The sequence below is a fragment of the Salvelinus fontinalis genome, chromosome 4 (assembly GCF_029448725.1).
Source record: "Salvelinus fontinalis isolate EN_2023a chromosome 4, ASM2944872v1, whole genome shotgun sequence".
In the NCBI taxonomy this organism is placed as follows: Eukaryota; Metazoa; Chordata; class Actinopteri; order Salmoniformes; family Salmonidae; genus Salvelinus; species Salvelinus fontinalis.
This window is the reverse complement of record NC_074668.1, coordinates 73,652,318-73,676,642: the sequence shown is the minus strand read 5'-3', so window position 1 is coordinate 73,676,642 and position 24,325 is coordinate 73,652,318. Positions and strand designations below refer to the sequence as shown.

General features: G+C 41.8%; 1 protein-coding gene across 3 annotated transcripts in view; it reads left to right on the top strand.

Annotated features, from left to right (window-relative positions):
• LOC129854358 (spondin-1-like) overlaps positions 1-24,325 on the top strand; it is a 142,926-nt gene that overhangs the window by 26,423 nt on the left and 92,178 nt on the right. For all 3 annotated transcript variants that reach the window (XM_055921307.1, XM_055921310.1, XM_055921309.1), the window contains exon 6: positions 5,845-5,993. In XM_055921307.1, the coding sequence (XP_055777282.1) occupies positions 5,845-5,993 (149 nt within the window). The remainder of the gene's footprint in view (positions 1-5,844; positions 5,994-24,325) is intronic.

Here is a 24,325-nt window from a genome sequence, read left to right as displayed (position 1 = left end):
GCGTGTGTGCGTGTGTGCGTGTGTGCGTGTGTGTGTGTGTGTGTGTGCGTGCGCGCGCGTGTGTGTGTGTGTGTATACACCCCATCACGCCAGAGGAGTGTTATAAATTGCAAAAGGAAATGAGAAAGGAGGATTTGAGTGGTCAGATAGAGTGCCTCCCTTTGCTGAACAAAGACTTTCCGATAATATGTGTGAGTTGCTCTGACGAAGAGAGTAGAGAGGGATGAGGAGGAGAGGAAGTGGGATATGAGTTTATTTTGTAGCAATAAAGAAGATAATTATCCACTCGGAGGTCTTTGACCTTGGGAAGTGAAGAGAGGACAATAGATTGCATCAGCAGGCCGAAGTTTGACTTCATAGTTGGAAACTCAGTATGCTATTTCAAGTTTTTAATGACACGTGAACAAGGACAGTGAAAGGCCTTTCTTGCAAGCCTTAAACTCAACAATGTAGTAATCAATAACAATGTAATACTAAAAATAACATAAGGTAGAACAAAAACACATAACAAGAAATAAGAAGGACACAAGAAAGTAAGTAAGCATACTATATACAGGTTCAGTCAGTTCCAGTACCATATTTACAATGTGACTGGATATCAGGATATATGATAAACAGAGTAGCAGCAATGTATATGGTGATTGTACGTGAGTCGGTGTGCGTGCGTGTGTGTAGAGTCAGTATAAATGTATGTGCATATTATGTGTGTGTGAGCAAATGATAAAGTGAGCGTTTGTGTGTTGGAGTGTCAGGGTGTGTGAGTGTGTAGGGAGGGTGCTGTGAGGGTGCACAGAGACTGTGCAAAAATAAGGGTCAACTCAGAGAGTCCGTGTAGCCATTTAGCAGGCTTGGGGATAGATGCTGTTCAGGAACCTGTTGGTGTCAGACTTGATGCACCGCCACCGCTTGCCTTGCGGAAGCAGAAATAACAGTTTATGGCTTGACTGGTAGGAGTCTTTAACACTTTTTCAGGCCTTCCTTTCACACCGCCTGACATAGAGGTCCTGTATGGCAGGGAGCTCGGCCCCAATGATGTACTGGGCTGTCTGCACCACCCTCTGTAGCGCCATGCGCTCGAGGGTGGTGCTATTTCCATACCAAGCAGTGATGCAGTCAGTCAAGATGCTCTCAATGCGACAACTGTATAAGTGTTGGAGGATTTGAGGGCACATGCCAAACATTTTCAAACTCCTGAGGTGTGTGTGGACCATTTTAAGTTCTTAGTGATTTGGACACCAAGGAACTTGAAGCTCTTCACCCCCGACCCCCCCCCCCCCCCCCCCAACCCCCAGATGTGATGTTTGCCTACCTTCGCCACCTCGGCTCAGCCCGTCAGGAAGTCCAGGTTCCACTTGCATGGGGAGGTGTTAAGTTCCAGGGTCCTAAACTTGGTGACAAACTTGGAGGGGACAATGGTGTTGAATGCTGAGCTGTAGTCAATGAACAGCATTCACACATAGGTATTCCTCTTATCTAGGTGGGTGAGAGCAGTGTGGAGAGCAATTGAGATTGTGTCGTCTATGGATCTGTTGGAGATGGTCTAGGGTGTCTGGGATGATGGAGTTGATGTGTGCCATAACCAGTCTCTCATGATTACAGATGTGAGTGCTACAGGGTGGTAGTCATTGTGGCTTGAAGCCTTAGAGTTCTTGTGAACAGGAATGATGGTGGTCATCTTAAAACATGTGTGGATTACAGACTGGGACAAGGAGACGTTGAAAATTACCGTAAATATGCCTGCCAGCTGTTCTTCGCATGCTCTTAGAACATGCCATGGAATACCGTCAGGCTCCGCGGCCTTGCATGTGTTGAGCTGATTAAAGACCTTACTCACGTCGGCCTCTGAGAGCAGAGGTAGAGAGGCATTGTCTGGTAGAGAGGCATTGTTTGGCAGATCACGGTTGGGTCTTCCTTTGTAATCCGTAATGGACTGTAGCCCCTGCCACATGCGGCGGGCATCGGAGCCTATGTAATATGATTCCACCATATTCCTATATTGTCCTTTTGCTCGTATGATTACTCTGTGGAGATCATAGCGGGATTTCTCATATTTATTCCGGTCCTTAGCTGTAGCCTCAGGGTTGTCTGCGATATGTATTTATATTTATTTAACCTTAATTTAACTAGTTAAGTCAGTTAAGAACACATTCTTATTTACAATGACGGCCTACCCCGGCCAAACCCTAACCCGGACAATGCTGGGCCAATTGTGCACCGCCCTATGGGACTCCTAATCATGGCTGGTTGTGATACAGCCTGGAATCGAACCAGGGTCTGTAGTGACGCCTCTAGCACTGAGATGCAGTGCCTTAGAACGCTGCGCCACTCGGGAGCGATAGCCCTGTGTGCGGTAGCCCTGACCTCTAGTTTAGCCCCAACCTCAGAGTTAATCCAGGGCTTTTGATTGGGGAAGCAGCGAACCTTCAGTGTGGGGACAAAGTCGCAAATGCATTTCCGAATGAAGCTGGTGACAGAGGTGGTTGGCTCGTTGATTTTATCGGCGGAGTCTCAAAACATATTCCAATCAGCGCTAGCAAAGCAGTCCTGTAGCATAGTATCTGATTCTGGTTACCATTTCTCAACGGGTACTTGAGCTTCTGCTTGTAAACAGGAAGCAGGTGTACGGAGTCATGATCTGATTTACCGAATGGCAGATGAGACAGGGCCTTGTATGCTTGCTTGTGGGTAGAATAATAGTGGTTTAGGACTTTATCGCCTCTAGTGGCGAAGGAGACTTGTCTTAACTTCTTTGGGCTGCAAGCCCGACGTCGGTACACTTATGACAACAGCCAGCTCAAAGTGCAGGGCGCGAAATTCAAAATATATATATTTTTTAATATTTAACTTTCACACATTAACAAGTCCAATACAGCATATGAAAGGTACACATCTTGTGAATCAAGCCAACATGTCCGATTTTTAAAATGTTTTACAGGGAAGACACAATATGTAAATCTATTAGCTAACCACGTTAGCAAAAGACACCACTTTTTTTACTCCATCAGTTTTTTACTCCATCAGTAGCTATCACAAATTCGATAAAATAAAGATATAAATAGCCACTAACCAAGAAACAACCATCAGATGACAGTCTGATAACATATTTATTGTATAGCATATGTTTTGTTAGAAAAATGTGCATACTTCAGGTATAAATCATAGTTTACATTGCAGCTACAGTCAGAAATTGCCCCGAAAGCAGACAGAAAAATTACAGACACCAACGCCAAATAACTAAATACTCATCATAAAACATTTCTGAAAAATACATAGTGTACAGCAATTGAAAGACAGGCATCTTATGATTCCAGACAATATTTCCGATTTATCAAGTGTTTTACAGCGAAAACACAATATAGCGTTATATTAGCTTAGCACAATAGCAAACATAACAACAGCATTGATTCAAGGCAAAAATAGCGATAAAGTATAAACCACCAAAATATATTAATTGTTTCACTAACCTTCTCAGAATTCTTCAGATGACAGTCCTGTAACATCATATTACACAATGTATATAGAGTTTGTTCGAAAATGTGCATATTTAGCGGCACAAATCGTGCTTATACAATGCGAATAGTGTCCATAACGTCAAGCAATCTGTCCGGCGCCATCTTGTAAAGGCACCTATTCTTATCGAAAACTATTCATAAACTTGACTAAAAAAATACAGTTTGGACAGCAATTGAAAGACAAATTCGTTCTTAATGCAATCGCTGAATTACATTTTTAAAATTAACTTTACTGCGCAATACAGGCTGCGATAAAGCAAGGCTACACTGCAAGTAATGGCGGCTTATGCATTTTACTTTTTCCAACAGAACAATGAATTATCAGCATAAATAGTTCTTACTTTTTGATAAACTCCCATCAGAATCTTGGGAAAGGTGTCCTTTGTCCAAAAGAATCGTTGCTAGGTTGGAGAACGTCGTCTTCAACTATGCAATTAGCAGTAAACAATAGCCATGTGGGCCAGAGATACCCAACTTCCTACAACGTCACGAAAATAAATACCCGAAAATCGCAATATACTGACATAAACTGATATAATTCGGTTTAAAATAACAACATTACGATGTCTTCAACACCTATATCGAATAAAAACAGAGCCGGATATATCTAGGAGCTAAAACGGGAGCTTCTAAAATGACATGCCAAGACCGTCCCTGCGTCAGAGCGAAGAGTGGAAAGATGGGACACTTCGGTTCCAAGCAATTTATAACCTTTGGGAACTACGTAGAAACTCCATTTCAAGTCTCCCTATTCGCTGACACCCAGGGGAATGCGTATGCAGTGCATCTCAACCAATAGAGGACAGGCAAATTAATACACAGGTCTCAGAACAGCCAGCAAAATTCTGCATTCTGACATACACATAAGAAAATTGCTCTAAGTCCAGTTCTGTTTCACCCACAGATATAATTCAAACGGTTTTAGAAACTAGAGAGTGTTTTCTATCCAATAGTAATAATAATATGCATATTGTGATTGTGTCGTCTATGGATCTGTTGGAGATGGTCTAGGGTGTCTGTACTGCCCCTTGAGCCCAAACAGGTTAATGACACGGAATTAAAACCACCGCTAATCAGAAAAGCAGCCTCCGGATATAAGTTTTCCTACTTGTTTATAGCCTTGTACAGATTGTTTTTGTGTGTCTCTCTGAACATTGCAATAGACTTTATGGGCCAATTGCAACCATCGAAAGCCACCAGATTATTGGCAGCTGATCTCTCATTAAACCATCAATACACACTAAAGTCACCCGCACAACTGATCTCTCGTTAAACCATCAATACACACTAAAGTCACCCGCACAACTGATCTCTCGTTAAACCATCAATACACACTAAAGTCACCCGCACAACTGATCTCTCGTTAAACCATCAATACACACTAAAGTCACCCGCACAACTGATATCAATTGCAACCCACATTGGCCAGTGATTTACCGCTCCCTAACGTAGATGTCAAGGTTATCAGACTATTTCACCCTCTGGTTGGTATTATCATCAGAACAACTTAGTCCTACTTTATGAGCAGACTAAGGGCAATTTATCTATTTGACAATAATTCTGTAGAACTGAAATAAAATATTTTGTTGTTTACCACTGCAAATCTACTGTCTACTGTTTACCGACATGTTGTATGAATGAAAACTCATTTTGATGGTCTAGCCTACAATTCTTGTCCTCAAATAAATATTGTTTTACATTCAACAGCCTTTTCCGATGCTACTGGTCAGTATTTCATTGGGGGTAGGAGTGGAGAATCTAGACCAGATGTCTGGTATCATAATCCCTTGACACGGTAACGAGAGATCAACTGATCTGATGGTTTAACCTTGTGGGTTTTTCATTGCAATCAAGCTTAGTTTAACACGCAAGTGCACGCAATCTCCCTTTCTTTCCTAGTTTTTTTTATTTATTCCAGTGGTAACCTGCAGGAGCATGTTAAGTTCTACTTGTTCATTGCAATCGAGCGTAAATGTCTACAGAGATTTACTGAGAGTAAGGTACTGAGCCTCTGATGTAAAAAAATCTGTAATATAGTACTATAATTACTGTGTCACGATCTGATATGTACATTACTTCTATATGAATCATTATCTGTCATTTTCAAAGTGTATAAGAAACAGAACATTCCGTAACCTTACATTCATCTAATCTTAATTACAGTTGTTCACTTTTTATACACATACCATTACCTTTTACCGATATATATTCGGTGTTGCAGAATGGGAATAGGTGCAAACCTTTCACTGGCACAAATGTTTGGCCAGCCTGCCTCCTGGATTGTAAGAGATGATGATAATTCTGGTGTTGTTTTGTTTCTTAACCTCACCAGGGCGTGCTAACCACTGGTCGGCCATCATCGGAGCGTCCCACTCTAAGAACTATGTGCTGTGGGAGTATGGTGGCTACGCCAGCGAGGGCATCAAGAAGGTGGCCGAGCTGGGATCACCTGTCTCCATGGAGGAAGAGATCAGGCAAAAGGTAAGACTTGGCACGGCCGTATGTACGTACACCTGCTATTGATATTGCAGCACATTTGAGGGTCCAGCGATTGACAAGCCAACACCTTATCTGTTACGCAAAGAGATCTGCATCCCTTGCTGATGTTCTGGGTGTTACGTTAAGGTCGCTACAATATTTTATATATCGGATCACTCTCCGGTTATGCTTCACTGCGTCCTCACATGGAGTCCAGACTAGCATTGTATTCTAAGTGGGGATGCAATGTTGTTCAAATGTGGTTGAAAGCTTGAGAATCCATTATAAACATGTTGATTAGTGCTATTGCTACTGCAGTGGAGGATCTATGAGTCTTTTATGTATGTCAAGGCAAGCCCATGAAAATAATTTTAATCACCATCCCCATTCAAGTCATTGTTCAACTTGCCATGGTTTGAGGGGCTTTTCCCATTCTAGTAATTATATCCATATGGGCCAGCCAATGGCTATACTCTCTGGATAATCCAGGTGGCTGTGGTATCAGTACAGTAAGTAATGGAGTTTACATATCTCAGTGGGCGTTCTGATCGATCCGTACAGTAAGTCTCTCAACCTGCCCCTTTATGTGGTTTTATACTTCACAGCTGTGAAATGCATGGTGGACACTGTTGCGTTATCTACGTCCTTTGGATATTCTAAGTAGATAGTGTCTACTTGGTATTTACAGTATAAAGCCATGGAATTGGAACATGGAATGTTTTCCAAAGTGTGTTGAAGCATTCAATACTTTTTGCATTTTGATTTCCACAAGCGATGACCTAAATGAGAGACAAACATCTGTACTATAAGTATCAATGCAAATGTTGGTTAATGGTCTGCTTAATGGCCTGTGTCCCTTTCAACTGGTCAAATCCTATGAAGTTCACATTCATGCAAGGTTAATTCTTCCTCTGTTTCATTCATCTTGGTAGGTACGAGAGCACCTCTCTTGTTCAATAAATATTAAATATGAAAATATTGTTTAGCAGTTTTACCTCTAGTAAAAATGTTCTTCTGTTTCAGTTTCTCACCATATTTCAATGTCTGTGCATGTCTTTCACACTTTCTCCCACTCCCTCTGTTACTTGTCATTTTTCCATCTCTCTCTCCCACTCTCTTCTCCAAACCTTTCCCCTCCCTCTCCTTCTCCTCTTTCTGTACAATCTCTCTCTCTCTCTCTCTCTCTCTCTCTCTCTCTCTCTCTCTCTCTCTCTCTCTCTCTCTCTCTCTCTCTCTCTCTCTCTCTCTCTCTCTCTCTCTCTCTCTGTCATTCTTTAAATAGCCTGTGCTAGTGTGTAGCAGATGGGCCCATAGAGTGTATTATTGTAGGGTAATATTGAAGACCTGGAGTCACGGCACATAATGAGAGCACACTGTGAGAGCTGGGCTCTGTGCGTCATCACCGCCACCTATCCACAAGGCTGTATTATCCACAATACTGTCTGCTATAGTATCTGTATTAGTCCTCCTGGACCTTCTACAAACGATTAGAGGTAATATAGGATTCATGGAGAGATGGCCGCAAAGCAAAGTTGGAGTCAGTTTTAACCCTACAGTGCAGAGTAGTTACAGTACTGTTGAGTGACAAGAGAATTGATGACATAAAATGGTTGATCGTTCTTTTCACGTACTTGAGTCAGCTATTACAGTAGGCTTACATTGATATTCTAGGTAGCTCTCCATAGCATATTCTCCCAGTGGTGGATGGTAAACGATCCAATCCACACCCACTGAACAGAACTCAATTTAAACCAGGTAGAAAGCAACAGGATCAAACCATTACCTTCTCCTGGGGGAGATGTGAAAATCTTACATATGGAATATTGCACAGTACTCTACATAGCAGAGGAGAGAGAGAGACAATTTCTGTAGCCTGTGGTTTTCAGTGGAGATTGTTGGGGAAAGTAAACGTGATTGGCTGTCACCAGATCCCATGGTGATAATGGCTGCCACTTAAGCCTTGTTCACACTGCAGGCCTTAATGCAGCAATTTAATACATGCACTGACCAGCTGGCAAGTGTCTTCACTGACATTTTCAACTTCTCCCTATCTATGTTTAAAGCAGACCACCATAGTCCATGTGCCCAAGAATGCCAAGGTAACCTGTCTGTAATACCTATGTTTAAAGCAGACCACCATTGTTCCTGTGCCCAAGAATGCCAAGGTAACCTGTCTAAATGACAATCGTCCCGTAGCATTCACATCTGTAGCCACTAAGTGCTTTGAAAGGCTGGTCATGGCTCACATCAACACAATCATCCCAGACGTCCTGGACCCACTATAATCAGCATACCGCCCCAACAGATCCACAGATGGCGCAATCTCTATTGCACTCCACACTGCCCTTTCTCACCTGGACAACACCTACGTGAGAATGCTGTTCATTGACTACAGCTCAGCATCCCGGAGTCGCCTCTTCACTGTTGACGTTGAGACTGGTGTTTTGCGGGTACTATTTAAATGAAGCTACCATTTGAGGACTTGTGAGGCGTCTGTTTCTCAAACTAGACACTCTAATGTACTTGTCCTCTTGCTCAGTTGTGCACTGGGGCCTCCCACTCCTCTTTCTATTCTGGTTAGAGACAGTTTGCGCTGTTCTGTGAAGGGAGTAGTACACAGTGTTGTACACAGCGTTGTACGAGATCTTCAGTTTCTTGGCAATTTCTCACATGGAATAGCCATTTCTCAGAACAAGAATAGACTGACGAGTTTCAGAAGAAATGTCTTTGTTTCTGGCCATCTTGAGCCTAAAATTGAACCCACAAATGTTGAATCTCCAGATACTCAACTTGTCTGAAGAAGGCCAGTTTTATTGCTTCTTTAATTAGCACAACAGTTTTCAGCTGTGCTAACATAATTGCAAAAGGGTTTTCTAATGATCAATTTGCCTTTTAAAATTCTAAACTTGGATTAGCTAACACAACATGCCATTGGAACACAGGAGTCATGGTTGCTGATAATGGGCCTCTGTACGCCTATGTAGATATTCCATAAAAAAAATCTGCCGTTTCCAGTTACAATAGTCATTTACAACATTAACAATGTCTACACTGTATTTCTGATCAATTTTAAGTTATTTTATTAAATGAGCTTTTGTTTAAAAAAAAAGGACATTTCTAAGTGATCCCAAACTTTTGAACGGTAGTGTACGCTCACACACTCACATACATATTGACACCACACACACTCACATGCATATTGACACCACACACACTCACTACTTTCGCACGCACACACACACACACACACACACACACACACACACACACACACACACACACACACACACACACACACACACACACACACACACACACACACACACACACACACACACACACACACACACACACACACACACGTCTACATTACCCCTGCGTGCATACATGTACTGTACATATTACCTCAATTACCTTAACTAACCCGTACTCCTGCACATTGACTCAGTACTGGTACTCCTCGTATATAGCCTCATTATGGTTATTTTATTGTCCTACTACACTGAAGAAAATGAAAACATGCAACAATATCAATGATTTTACTGATCTATAGTTCATATAAGTAAATCAGTCAATTGAAATGAATTCATTAGGCCCTAATCTATGGATTTCACATGACTTGGCAGGGGTGCAGCCATAGGTCCACCCACTTGGGAGCAAGGCCCACCCACTGGGGAGCCAGATCCAGCCAATCATAATTTGGCTTTATTACAGACAGAAATACACATCAGTTTCATCAAATGTCCAGGTGGCTGGTTTCAAATGATCAAGCAGGTGAAGAAGCCGGATGTTGAGGTCCTGGGCTGGCTTGGTTACACGTCTGCGGTTTTGAGGGCGGTTGGACGTACTGTTCAATTCTCTAAAGCGATGTTGGCTTATTCTCTAAAATAACGTTGGCTTATGGTATAGAAATTAACATAAAAGTCCCTGGCAACTGCTCTGGTGGACATTCCTGCAGTCAGCATGCCAATTGTACTCTCCCTAAAAAAATTAGACATCTGTGGCATTGTGTTATGTGACAAAACTGCACATTTTAGAGTGGCCTTTTATTGTCCCCAGCACAAGGTGCACCTGTGTAATGATCATGCTGTTTGATCAGCTTCTTGATATGGATTATCTTGACAATGAAGAAATGCTTACTAAAATGGATGGTAACACATTTGGGCACAAAATATGAGAGAAATAAGCTTTTTGTGCATATGGAACATTTAAGAGATCTTTTATTTCAACTCATGAAACATAGGACCAACATCACTGCACTAGTGGATAAATGAAGAGTCCGATTGGCTGGTTCAAATCGTAGCAGCATGGTGATTACCAGCTGATTACCACTGTCTTGTAAAACAGGTTGGACGAACATGCTGTATCAAATGAAAAAGCTGTATCAAATCAAATGTTATTTGTCAAATGCACTGAACCTTACAGTGAAATGCTGACTGACAAGCTCTTATTAACCAACAATGCAGTTTTAGAATTTACTAAAATAAACTCAATAAAAAAATAAATGAATAAAAAAAATTAAATAAGAAAATAGTAAAATAACAAATAAGTAAAGAGCAACACTAAAATAACAGTAGCGAATCTATGTACAGGGGGTACTGTTACAGAGTTAATGTGCGGGGGCACCGGTTAGTTGAGGTACTATGTACATGGCTTAAAGAGTGTGTGTGTGTGTGTGTGTGTGTGTGTGTGTGTGTGTGTGTGTGTGTGTGTGTGTGTGTGTGTGTGTGTGTGTGTGTGTGTGTGTGTGTGTGTGTGTGTGTGTGTGTGTGTGTGTGTGCTGCGGAGGAGATGAGCCTGTAGTCACACACAATCTCTTGTTATCTCAAAGGGAGGACAGAGCACTAGCTGGTGCGCTCCATACAGTATATGCTGTGTTAAGTAGGAGTTGACGGCTCCATTGCCCCGGGCCGCTTTGCTGTCGCCTGCATTCACTGTGTTCACCCTTTTAATATGTCTCAGAGAACACACACAGTCTCTCCTTGTCCTTGAGGGAAAGTTAGCCTCTAGTGTGAAGGAGCCGCTCTGTTTTTGAGCAGCGGAGCAAGAAAGCACTCTTTGGTATAAATGCTGACACAAACAAAACGGCGCTTTGCTTTGTGACAGGTGCGGTGTCGGGGCTAGCAACGTAGCAATGAAGGCAGTTACAAATTGATATTCATAGAAAGCAGAAATTGATATTCATAGGCAGGCTCGACGCGAGCCAAGGGGTGCACTGATCTCAATGTTCATACAAAGTTTCATTTGCCGAGCCAAGCAGGCGTTGAGTATGCACGCTCACATACTGTACACACACGAAACCCATTCACAATCACACACGCACATGGACGCACGCATTCACACACACACACACACACACACACGCACACGCACACGCACACGCACACGCACACGCACACACACACACACACACACACACACACACACACACACACACACACACACACACACACACACACACACACACACACAAACAGAGATTCGTAAACACACACACACAACCCAGATCCCCCTCACGTCAGCACAATGCGGTGCATGATGGCTTTATTTTGTTATCCGAGTTTGTCTTCATTTTACTGCCGGGACCAAGATATACTGTGCCATCTGCCTAGCTGTGTCTCCCCGTCGGGTTCCTTTTGATATACGGCGTGTGTTCTTTACCCACGATGCCTCTATCCTTGGGACTGAACAACAACTTTCCAATCTTCGTACAAAAGTGAAACCCATATCGATTGGCCCTTTCTCTGTATGAAACCAATTGGAAACACTCCACACTTGACACTCAACAAAAGAACTCTGTATCCTTACAAAAGTGAACCACGTATTGATTGGCCATCTCTCTGTATGTACCAATAGGAAACTCTTATCAGTCATACATCGTGCATTACATACACAGAATGTTCTTTGTGTTTTCACTTCATTACAGCGTCTCTGCTGAAAAGAGGGGTGAAGATACATGCATGATGGATTCAGTTTGTCCATCCCACACAGCCTGCATGTTTTCACAGCGAGCCAGCCGTACGCTTCTGCCTGGCGCACTCGTTACAATCTCTCCCATGTGACTCGCTGATAATGAAAAGATGATTGCATGTAAGAGCCTCCTCAAGCAGAGCCCTCACCCACATTCTCTCAGTACTCTTGCTCTGCTTGAGTCAGACATGACACAGGGCTTGAGTCAGACATGACACAGGGCCACTTAATCACATTTAAATGATCTGTTATAAAAATTCCAAGGGTCACCATTGTTGCTCTAATAAGAATGATTGTATTTTAGTGGACGGGTGAAGGTGGGAAAGGGTAATGTGTGAGGAGGTTTGTTGAATAGATGTCTTGACAGACCACAGACCCAGAATACATCTGTAATGGTGTGTGTGTGTGTGTGTGTGTGTGTGTGTGTGTGTGTGTGTGTGTGTGTGTGTGTGTGTGTGTGTGTGTGTGTGTGTGTGTGTGTGTGTGTGTGTGTGTGTGTGTGTGTGTGTGTGTGTGTGTGTGTGTGTGTGTGTGTGTGTGTGTGTGTGTGTGTGCGCGCGTGTGCGTGTGTGCTTGCCTGTGTGCGTCTGTCCACATGATCTGTTCCTGCTTGTGTTCTTAATGTACCGAATGGGAACATTTCCTTCCTCTTTAGTCCCCACGCCATGTGTGTCTTTACGTTTCATTAGCCAAATGCAAATCTGATTTACAGGAAACTTGGTATTACGTAGTGTAACTGAAGGCATTGCTGCCCTCTCCCCCCTCCACACACACATACACAAATCACCTCAGTGTATGCAGTCAGCCATTACAAAGGCACTAATGACAGTCTGATAAAAATACTCTCCCTCCACAGGTGAGTGGTGGAAACGTGGTGAAGGGACTATGATTTCTCTCGAACGCATTGTGAAATCTGCCATTTCCTCTAACAGTATGGGTGCGTTTTGTTACTGCACAGATGCCACAGGCTGGACCAATGAGGGATGGCACAACATGAGTTGGAGGAGATAGAATAGATGTTCTGGTACTCAGAATAAGTTTTCTAAGAGTATGATTGGCCTGGGCAAATTATTAAGTCACAGATCCTACTAATGTGGCCATATTCTCTCCAGCTGTTCATCATGCTAGAGTATCAATCAGCCTGCATAATTATAACTGAATTGAAGCCTCAATTAAAGAGACTAGCTACCACCTGTGTGTGGGAGAGGATCAGGATATTTGATCTGGAAGACATACAGGTGAGAGCAAGTGAGTGGCAGAAAGCAGGTCAGTTTGAGACAGCAGGTCAGTTTGAGACAGCAGGTCAGTTTGAGAGAGCATGTGAGTGGGAGAGTAAGTTTATTTTTTAAAGTATTATCTTTATTAAGGGATTGTACTCACAAGCTTTTACTCTCCCTGCCATGAAATATATTAGGTGTGTGTGTGTGTCTGTCTGTTTTTGTGTGTTTGTGTGTGTGTTTGTTTCTGTGTTATTGTAGCAAAAACTAAATCTACTATTTCAATTTAGTTTACTGTGGCAAAAACCTAAGAAAAAAAGTTGTGTTCTGTCAAGTAAACTTGGATTCCCTGTTGAGAAGCAATATAGAATTGCAGGAAAATGGTTTTAAAAATGCAACAGTTTTCAGGGGGAGAACCCCAGACCCCGGCCAGATTGTGCACCCCTACTTTTATACAAAGTCAGGTGACCATGAATAGACCTACAGATATGATTGAAGAATGAAGCAGGTGTTAAACATGGGCTTTGCTACACAGAAAGCAGCAGTTGACTACTCCATTGTCGACACTAATCAAATCAGTGGTTCTATTCTGATATCCTTAATATTACCATATAGCCTAAGTATCATGACATTAGATGTCATAACCTTCAATTCGTTTTATTTTATCATATTTTGGACCAGAATGAGTCTTTTTCTCCACTACCTATTGTTCCTGCAGTGAGGATTCAACATTTGAATATTTTCATAATTTATCTGCAGAAGTAGTCTACCAGTATGCAAATTAGGGAGCCAAATGAACTGCTCTCACCGATGCGATTCTACTAAACTGACATATGGAATTGTTTTAATATGGTCATACCATGGATCATTTAGCGATTGGATTTTGAATTTTAGGACCCCTTTATGTATAATAAAACATGAATTTGGCCTTTACTATTATAGCCCATTAATAACACATTCATAAATGGCAAAAAAGACAGTTACAAAATGTATCATAAGGAATAATGTTTTGAAGTGTATGTCCTATATTTAACTCTCTTTTTTGATGGGCACAAAACTACAAAATTTTTAAACCGGTACCATGTTACCTTCAGATGAGCCACGTGACACTTGTGGGGGTCATAGAACAAAACGGAGAACATCATAGTGGCGTCATATTAGTTTATAGCCCAGACAGTTTCGACGCTACAGCTGGTTTTGCGAGAAGACCAATTTTTGGGACGTCTCTTCTTCTGACTAACAGCGCTGTAGCTCTGCCACTTTCCAGCTCAGATGCGGAAGGCTTCAATCGACTCTAGGGGGTTTTAATGTCATAATAGACTCTGAAAGCTTTACTCTCTGTGAAGCAAAAGTACAGGCGAGTGTGTACATCAATTAGCCTGCTTAATTATAACTGCAAGACTAAATAAATTGGAGCCTCAATTAAAGAGACGAGCTACCACCTGTGTGTGGGAGAGGATCAGAATATTTGGAATGGAAGACATACAGGTGAGAGAATGCGAGTGGGAGAGAGCAGGTCAGATTGAGACAGCAGGTGAGTGGGAGAGGTTTAAATTTGGAAGTGTATTTGGTGAGTGCGTGTAGACTCAGAAGTAGAGTTGCAACGGGAGGTTATGTTACTGGAAACCTTCAAAGTTTACCTGTAAACTATTGAAATTTGGTAACTTTCAAGGATTTTATGTAATTTGTCACAAGACATCTAGTGGCCCTTTTGGGTACTTCAGATTATCACAGGTGTCTGTAATTATCTCTGGCCCTCTCTGTGGCCTAATCACATGTAAAATATATAAAATAATCATATAAGATTTTTTTTTTTAAACGCTCTCCAAAGGGTGGTGTGGTCTGCCCACCGCATCACCGGGGGCACATTGACTGCCCTCCAGGACAGCTACAGCACCCAATTTCACAGGAAGGCCAAAAAGATCATCAAGGACATCAACCACCTGAGCCACGGCCTGTTCACCCCGCTATCATCCAGAAGGCGAAGTCAGTACAGGTGCATCAAAGCTGGAACAGAGAGACTGAAAAATAGCTTCTTTCTAAAGGCCATCAGACTGTTAAATAGCCATCACTTGCCGGCAACCACCTGGTTACTCAAACCTACACCTTAGAGGCTGCTGCCCTGTATACATAGACATGAAATTACTGGTCACTTAAGTAATGGAACACGAGTCACTTTAATAATTTTTACATACTGCTTATTCATCTCACATGTATGTACTGTATTCTATTCTACTGTATTTTAGTCAATGCCACTCCGACATTGGCCGTCCTAATATTTAAATATTTCCTAATTCCATGATTAAACTTTTAGATTTCTGTGTATTGTTGTGAATTGTTAGATATTACTGCACTGTTGGAGCTAGGAACACACGCATTTCACTATACCTGCAATAACATCTGCTAAATATGTGTATGTGACCAATAACATTTGATTTGATTTATTGACCTAAAAGGTTAGCTGTGTTAGCCCAGTCACTAGCTTATCCAGGGCCAGTGATACATAGAGGTTTGCCTCATAAACTGTACACTACTGGTATCATTTTAAATTGGGAACATATAGCTCAACAGGTAAACAATGTGTGAGTTTAGCTATCCTCTGCTTTAGATGACAGATGCTCATAAGGCCAGTAATGCCATCATATTATAGGCGTATGACCACATTGGCGAAAATGTATTCACAAAAACTGATATACTGAGAGAGAGTGACAATCAAATTTAACTGATTGGAGATCTTACAACTAGACTAAAATATATATATTTGAGAATACAACACAGAAACACAGACTCCTTCCCCTCTTTATTGCAGGATTGTAATATGTGATCACTCAACGTTGACACTGGTTCATTTTGAATAATAGTTTAACTATTAAAACAAGTGTAAACATTTCACTTCCAAGAATCAACACTTCATCACTTCAAAATGTACAAATAAGCTAACTTGTATGTAAAGATTAGACATCGTAGTCTAAACAACAATAGATAATTGAGTAGTAACAAGTCGGCCATTATCACTAAAGCATCATTTCAAGTAAAAAAAAAAACTCCATACCAGTGGTGGCCAACCTTGCTCCACTGATCCCTGATCTACTGGGTGAGCGGACTTCTATTCCAGCCCAGCAATCACACATTTGATTATCAACTCATTAGAATGTGATAAGTTGAATCAGGTGTGTTATTGCTTGGTTGAAACAGAACCCTGCACACCCAGCAGACCTCCAGCAGGCCTGCTCCAATTGTAATAGGTTTATACACTGTGAGGGATTTTTGATTTGTATTTTTCTTATTTTACCCCCTTTTTCGATCTTGTCTCAACTCCCCAACGGGCCCGGGAGGCGACGGTCGAGTCACGCGTCCTCCGAAACATGACCCGCCAAACAACGCTTCTTAACATCCACCTGCTTAACCCGGAAGCTACCAGCACCAATTTGTAGGAGGAAACACTGTTCACCTGACGACCGAGGTCAGCCTGCAGGCACCCTGCCCACCACAAGGAGTCGCTAGAGCGCGATGTAAAGCCCCCCCCGGCAAAACCTTACCCTAACCCGGACGATGCTGGGCCAAATGTGCGCCGCCCTTTGGGACTCTCGAACACGGCCGGTTGTGATAGAGCCCGGGATTGAACCCGTGTCAGTAGTGACACCTCTAGCACAGCAATGCAGTGCCTTAGACTGCTGCGCCACTCTGGAGGTCCCACTGTGTGTGATGTTTAACGGTATTTTTGTATACAACATTAACTGACATAGGTAAACATGCACATATAACCCATGGCATATAAGATATACCCTTAGTCTCTTGGGACATAATTGGGACCTCTCTCTTCATCTGCAAACAGCTTTCCATATCTAAGGACAGAAAACATCACAAAGAAACAGGCTTCATTATAATCAATTTAGACAGCGCTGAATAGTATGTTGCTATTATCTCTCTATCTTCATAGTTAACTCTCTAGGTACTGGAACAGGAGAATCTTTTCATAATGTCCTGTCACAAAATTACCTGCCATATCCAGTAGCCAACACTCTTTACTGACAGCTGAAGATGCAATTTCACCCTCTTCCATGACTGTTATCTACAAATGCATTTACAATGATTACATCATGATAGCTAGCTAATAGGAAGTTAGCTAGCTGATGACATTTAATTGACGTAGCTAAACAGTGTGTGAAGTTAGCTAGCTAGCTAGAAGGAAAGACATTCCACAAATTAAATTTTAACAAGGCACACCTGTTAATTGAAATGCATTCCGGGTGACTACCTCGGAAAGCTGGTTGAGAGAATGCCAAGAGTGTTCAAATCTGTCATCAAGGCAAAGGGTGCCTACTTTGAAGAATCTAAAATCTAAAATATATTTAGATTTATTTATTTTTTTACCACTTTTTCTCCCCAATTTCGTGATATCCAATTGGTAGTTATAGTCTTGTCTCATCGCTGCAACTCCTGTACGGACTCGGAGCCGTGCGCCCTCCGAAACATTCTCTTCCTTCTCTAAAAGCTTCCATATATTTAGCCTTAATATGTTTAGATCAGAAGCAGTGGTCTCTCTCTCTCTCTCACACACACACACACACACACACACACACACACACACACACACACACACACACACACACACACACACACACACACACACACACACACACACACACACACACACACACACACACACACACACACACACACATACACACTCGACAGCAATAAGGGTTTCACCTCAGCTCCTTCTATTAATGGTTGACATATGTAAATTGACCAGACTCCCTTCCTTATCTCTCTCCCCTTCCTATGTCCCCTGTTTCAAGCTGATACGTCTGGGCTTAATGAATTGGGATATTTTGGAGAGGCTCAGCTCCTTTCTTGCATCATTAGGTTTTATAAAGTCTCAATCTGATCTGGGCTCTCATAGAGCAGAGTAATGTATACAGTTCAAACAGGGCTTCACCTTCAGTTACAGTATGAGTTTTGAACTATCGTGATAGTTTTCTGTACTGTCTCTGTAGATTAATAACATCGCCAACCAGTCAGCATGAGCTTGAATCGGCCAGATGATACCTGCTGCCCCATGTGGAGTTAAAATATGTACTGTGTCTGCCTTCAGTCCTCCTGTACTCCAGGCTTATGTTTCTCTAGGTAGCATGTTCCTTCAGAGTGAAAACGTGTCAAGCAATAATGATAACTCTCAAAATTCTATGGCAATGGTGATTGCTCATTAAAAAACCTTCACCATTCAGTTATAAGCCAGTTAAACCATTTTGATTGCCCATTTAATGAGTGAACAAATTGAAACCCGGTATTTACATACTGCCAGGGTTTATTTTTGAGCACAAACTGAACAGGCAGGCATTCTGTATTATTAAAGTAAATGCCTTTATTGAGGCAGGATGACAAGTGGGTCGCTAAATGGGGTCTGGTTGTGATGGGTTTAGTAGTTTAAATGGGGTCAGGATGCTCAGGGGTTTGTAGTTCCTCTCATGAGTGCCCGCCAGCTACACCCTCCCTCCCTCCCTCCCTCCCTCCCTCCCTCCCTCCCTGTCTGTCTGTCTGTCTGTCTGTCTGTCTGTCTGTCTGTCTGTCTGTCTGTCTGTCTGTCTGTCTGTCTGTGTATACACTATAGCACCAAGAGGGTAAACTCTGCTCGCTACCAACATTCTCACAAAAGAGGCCAGGTAGATATTGTTGTGTCTGTGCCTCCAGCACAACTGCCCATGGATGGGAAATGTAATGTAGATATTGCAAGTAGCAGGTGTGATAGAATATGTCAAGGTCGGTGATAAATGTACTTAATTCAACCTCTATGTAGCCAGGTAAGTTAATATAACCAATGATTGCTTGTCCCATCTGCATTTGAATGACTATTTGTTTTCTCTTGAGCATTGCTTCCTTGTGTGTCAGGGTCAACTCTATGATTCCTCCTCTCAAAATGGAATGTTTCGATGTTGATTAATGAACAAAATCACTCCCCTACACACTTACAGAGGAAGTGCATTTGAGAAAGTTGCTCAATATTGGTCAATCCTTTCCCCATTGAAATTCCAGATGGGTGACAAATTGTTTTCAAAAGGTTTTGGTTTAGTGGCATGACAGAAATAAAACTTTTTGGTTTATTGGAATTTGGAATTTGGACAGAAATTAGGACACTAGTTTGAAACATGTGTGCCTTGCATGCCACCAATATGAGCCAGAAATATTTCCTTAATCGGTATGAATACTGGCTCTTGAAAGGAATCGTGCACTGACAAAAAACTGAGATGATTTATTCAAATGTAGACCACATTTTACTACACAAACCTAAACCCATGAAGAACCTGGTATAATTCCATCTTGATGAATAACTGGCATCCCATCAGTCACTGGCATATGCTGCCAATGAGGACTGTTGTTATTTTGTCAATGTGTTGACATAATGATGAGTGGACCTGTATTCTATGATTGATGTCCACCGTAGCCTGTCTAGAGAGGCTCTCATAGGTCATGTCTCTGCTCTGTATCTGTCCAGTAACATATCTGACAGAGTGTGACACGGGAATCATTAAGTCACCTGGCTGCAGACCATGGTTCTATCTTTTATTTATTTCTCTCTCCCCCTCTCTCTCTCTCTCTCTCTCTCTGGCCCTGTGTCTAATTCTCCCTGTCAGAGGTTGTCTCTCTCCAGGAGGGCCGAGGTCAGCTTGGCCAGAGTGGGGAGCAATTAACCGTAAACGGCCTCCCCAGGGAGTGAGCGCCTGACCCCTAGCCCTGTGCCAAACCCTGGCTGAACCTCCACTGAGCCATGCCAAACCATGAGACAAGCGGGCTGAGAACAGCGAGCTGACAGAGAACACATTCCCCTAACTCCTGTCTACAGACAGACAGGTCTTAAGGGTGGGTGGCTGCCACCACATCCACCTTTTCCATCCCAATGCCACTAAATCCACCCCCCATCACTCCTCCACCCCCTCGCAATGCCACTCTTCTGCCCGCTGAGCCTTTTGTTTGCCTGGTATCTGCCTAGCCCACGTTCGGTTTGCAAAGCAGGCACCAGTGTTTTAGCAGGCACAATTGTTTTATTTTAACGAACTGGCAGTTTTCTGGTGGCCTGTCGAGTTGGCTTTGTGAGTCAGGCAGAGATATTCCTGTTTGTGAGAACGAAGAGCTCAGAAACCCTAATGCCTGCCTGCCTTGGCAAGCAACACTGTTATTATGACTGTCAAAGAGAGACAGGACAGCCAGAGGCAAGCACATTCTGAGATGTATTGGGTAGAGAGCTAGCCAATATATTCATTGCATTGTGTTTGTGTGCGTGCGTGCGCGGATCTGGAATCCAAATCCTTCTCAGTGCACAGACACCAGAAAACATCTCAAGTACTAGAAGGAGATTGTACATAAAGTATTTTCCTCATACTGTAGCCAGTGAAATGTAATACTGTACGAAGCACTGATTCAATAAGTTGTCTCTAGGCATTACCACAAAGCTAAAGTACATAGGCCTACTTTTAGAGGATTTTACAGATAAAAAGGCCATTAGTGAGTGATTATTTGGAGCTCTGTGCAGTAGTCAGAATGGTCTGGAGTGCTGACTCTGGAGGTCCGTTTGGCCAGCCTGAAGGGTCCGCATCAGGAGCTGCAATGTTCCCTGGATTATTCCGGAATCTCATACATCTTGGCAGGAGGTGGCTTTGATAACACCAGTGCCCAAAAGACGCCCACTGAAATCCAAGACTAGTAGGTACTGATGTGAAGGCCGGCCAAGCACTAAAGGTCACAGCTGTATACCATCGCTCTGTTTCAAACACATCACAGTGTGAACCAAATGCAGTGTGTGTGTGTGTGTGTGTGTGTGTGTGTGTGTGTGTGTGTGTGTGTGTGTGTGTGTGTGTGTGTGTGTGTGTGTGTGTGTGTGTGTGTGTGTGTGTGTGTGTGTGTGTGTGTGTGTGTGTGTGTGTGTGTGTGTGTGTGTGTGTGTGTGTGTGTGTGTGTTTGTGGGGGCTGAGTGTTTTAGATGATCTTTTCTGTCAGGCAATGGGAGTTTAGTGGGAATGTGTGAGTTCTTCTGCCAGTGTGTGAGATGAGAGAGGGTGTACCACAGACAGAGCTCATGCTAATTTAAATTTGAATTAATCCAAAACATTGCAATGATTTCAGTGAGGGTTAGATCTGCAGTATCGAGGGGGCAAATGATCCTGTATTATCATTAATCAGTGCTGTTAATAGCATATTAAATATGTGTGTATGTGGTTGTGTGCCCATGCTTTCTGCATACCTTGTCAAATCAAATCAAACTTGTGTCCTTTTGTTTCTGTCTGTGAATGTGTTTGTGTGCCAATGCTTTGTGCATCATTCATTCGCATTGGGCGATATTACAATGGTATCAGATATCGAAGATGATTGACAGCCATTGCCAATGTTGAAGACATCGTAATGTGACAGATGATGTTTAGCCTATTTCTAATTGACTGGCACCACACAGTAAAGAGCTGGCCAGGCAGCCCATAGCAGGACCATGCTAAGTGGCCTATTCTTTTGCTATAACCTGCATAATCTAGTTCAATAAATATGTTATGAACAATTTACGGAATGCAAGAGAACAATATAGACAGAGCTAAGATTTTCACCAGTCAGAATTATTTTGTAATTATTTTAAAAGCCCTATTTTTTAAATTTTCTCTCCATTTAATATGAATATGACTTCGATGCATGCTGGCTTTCTCCTGCCGCGCTCCACCGTCTATTGTGAAATGGTGCATGCATCCCTCCTCCTTGCAGTTGTGAACCAAACGGCCAAAAGCCACATTCTACAAATTAAATGAGCCCATTAAAAGCATTAAGACAAGATAAAGTTATGAAGATAATATCCCAAATAGGATATTCTAATAAAGTGTGTAATGTCCGAAATGTGCAACTTTTCAATGTAAACAATTGTGAAGTCAGTCTATATTCAATTATCTATCACAGCTTTATTTGGAATGTCAAATATTGCAGGCAACAAGAAGTGAAATTGAGTGAATAATCAAGATAAAACTTACAGCTGAGCAAAGCTTCTGAAATAAATCATTTGTAGTTTAGACCTATTTCCATAGCCTATTATTAGCAATGTGTAGAAGCTACTTACAATACATAGAAGCCTATACCTAGAGAGGAAGATTAGGCAAAAATGTGAGTCATTAAATAACATCCATCCAGTTTTAGGGACAGAAGTTGGGTGCTCTGCAGTCAGGCCCTAAATGATTTATAACCCATCACGCTACACGAGGCTGTCTTCCGCGTTGGCACACACAGAAACAAAAAATGTTCGTGCCACAGATTAACAGGATTAACTTCTTGTCAATAGGGGGAGCTGTTTGCACTTTGTAATTATGACGTTCCCAAATTAAACTGCCTCGTACTCAATTCTTACTCGTACAATATGCATATTATTATTACTATTGGATAGAAAACACTCTCTAGTTTCTAAAACCGTTTGAATTATATCTGTGAGTGAAACAGAACTGAACTTAGAGCAATTTTCCTATGTGGATGTGAGAATGCCAAATTTTCCAAGCTGCTCTGAGACCTGTGTATAACTCTGCCTGTCTTCTAGTGGTTGAGATGCACTGCATACGCCTTCCCCTGGTTGTTAGCGAATAGGGAGACTTGAAATGGAGTCTCTACGTAGATCTCAAAGGTTATAAATGACTTGGCAAAGACGTGTATCGTTCTTTTCCCCCTTCGCTCTGACGCACTGAGGAACTTGGCACATTGTACTAGAAGCATCGGTTATAGATCTTAGACATTTCCGGCTGTGTTTTTATTCGATAAAGGCTTTAAAGACATCATAATCTTGTTATTTTGAACCGAATTATATCAGTTTTTGACAGTATATTGCGATTTTCGGGTATTTATTTTCGTGGCGTTGTAGGAAGTTGGGTATCTCTGGCTCAAATGCTAATGTTTACTGCTAATTGCAACGTTGAAGAGGACGTTTTCCAACCTAGCAATGATTCTTTTGGACAAAGGACACCTTTCCCAAGATTCTGATGAGAGTTCATCAAAAAGTAAGAACTATTTATGCTGATAATTCGTTGTTCTGTTGAAAAAAGTCAAATGCATAAGCCGCCATTACTTGCAGTGCAGCCTTGCTTTATCGCACGCTGTATTTTGAAGTAACGTTAATTTTAAAAATGTAACCCAGCGATTGCATCAAGAACTAATTTGTCTTTCAATTGCTGTCCAACCTGTATTTTTTTAGTCAAGTTTATGAATAGTTTTCGATTAGAATAGGTGCCTCTTCAAGATGGCGCCGGACAGATTGCTTGAGGTTTTGGACACTAATCACATTGTATAAGCACGATTTGTGCCGCTAAATATGCACATTTTCGAACAAACTCTATATGCATTGTGTAATATGATGTTATAGGACTGTCATCTGAAGAATTCTGAGAAGGTTAGTGAAAAAATCAATATATTTTGGTGGTTTATACGTTATCGCTATTTTTGCCTTGAATCAATGCTGTTGTGATGTTTGCTATTGTGGTAAGCTAATATAACGCTATATTGTGTTTTCGCTGTAAAACACTTAGAAAATCTGAAATTTTGGCTGGATTCACAAGATCTGTGTCTTTCATCTGCTCTACGCTGTGTATTTTTAAGAAATGTTTTATGATGAGTAATTAGCTAATACACAATGGTCTCTGTAGTTATTCTAGTCGCTTTTAGTGAGAGTTGTGATAGTGGCTGCAATGGTAAACTATGATTTATACCTGAAATATGCACATTTTTCTATCAAAACATATGATATACAATAAATATGTTATCAGACTGTCATCTGATGAAGTTGTTTCTTGGTTAGTGGCTATTTATATCTTTATTTGGTCGAATTTGTGATAGCTACTGATGGAGTAAAAAAATGGTGGAGTAAAGAAGTGGTGTCTTTTGCTAACGTGGTTAGCTAATAGATTTACATATTGTGTCTTCCCTATAAAACATTTAAAAAATCAGAAATGATGGCTGGATTCACAAGATGTGTATCTTTCATTTGGTGTCTTGGACTTGTGATTTCATGAACATTTTATTATATGATATCCCTGTGGCTTTAGGCTAGGCTATGCTAGTCAGCTTTTTTGATGGGGGTGCTATCGGATCCGGGTTTGTGAGGCGTTAGAGGTTTTAAGCTACTAAAAAAGTTTTGGCTCC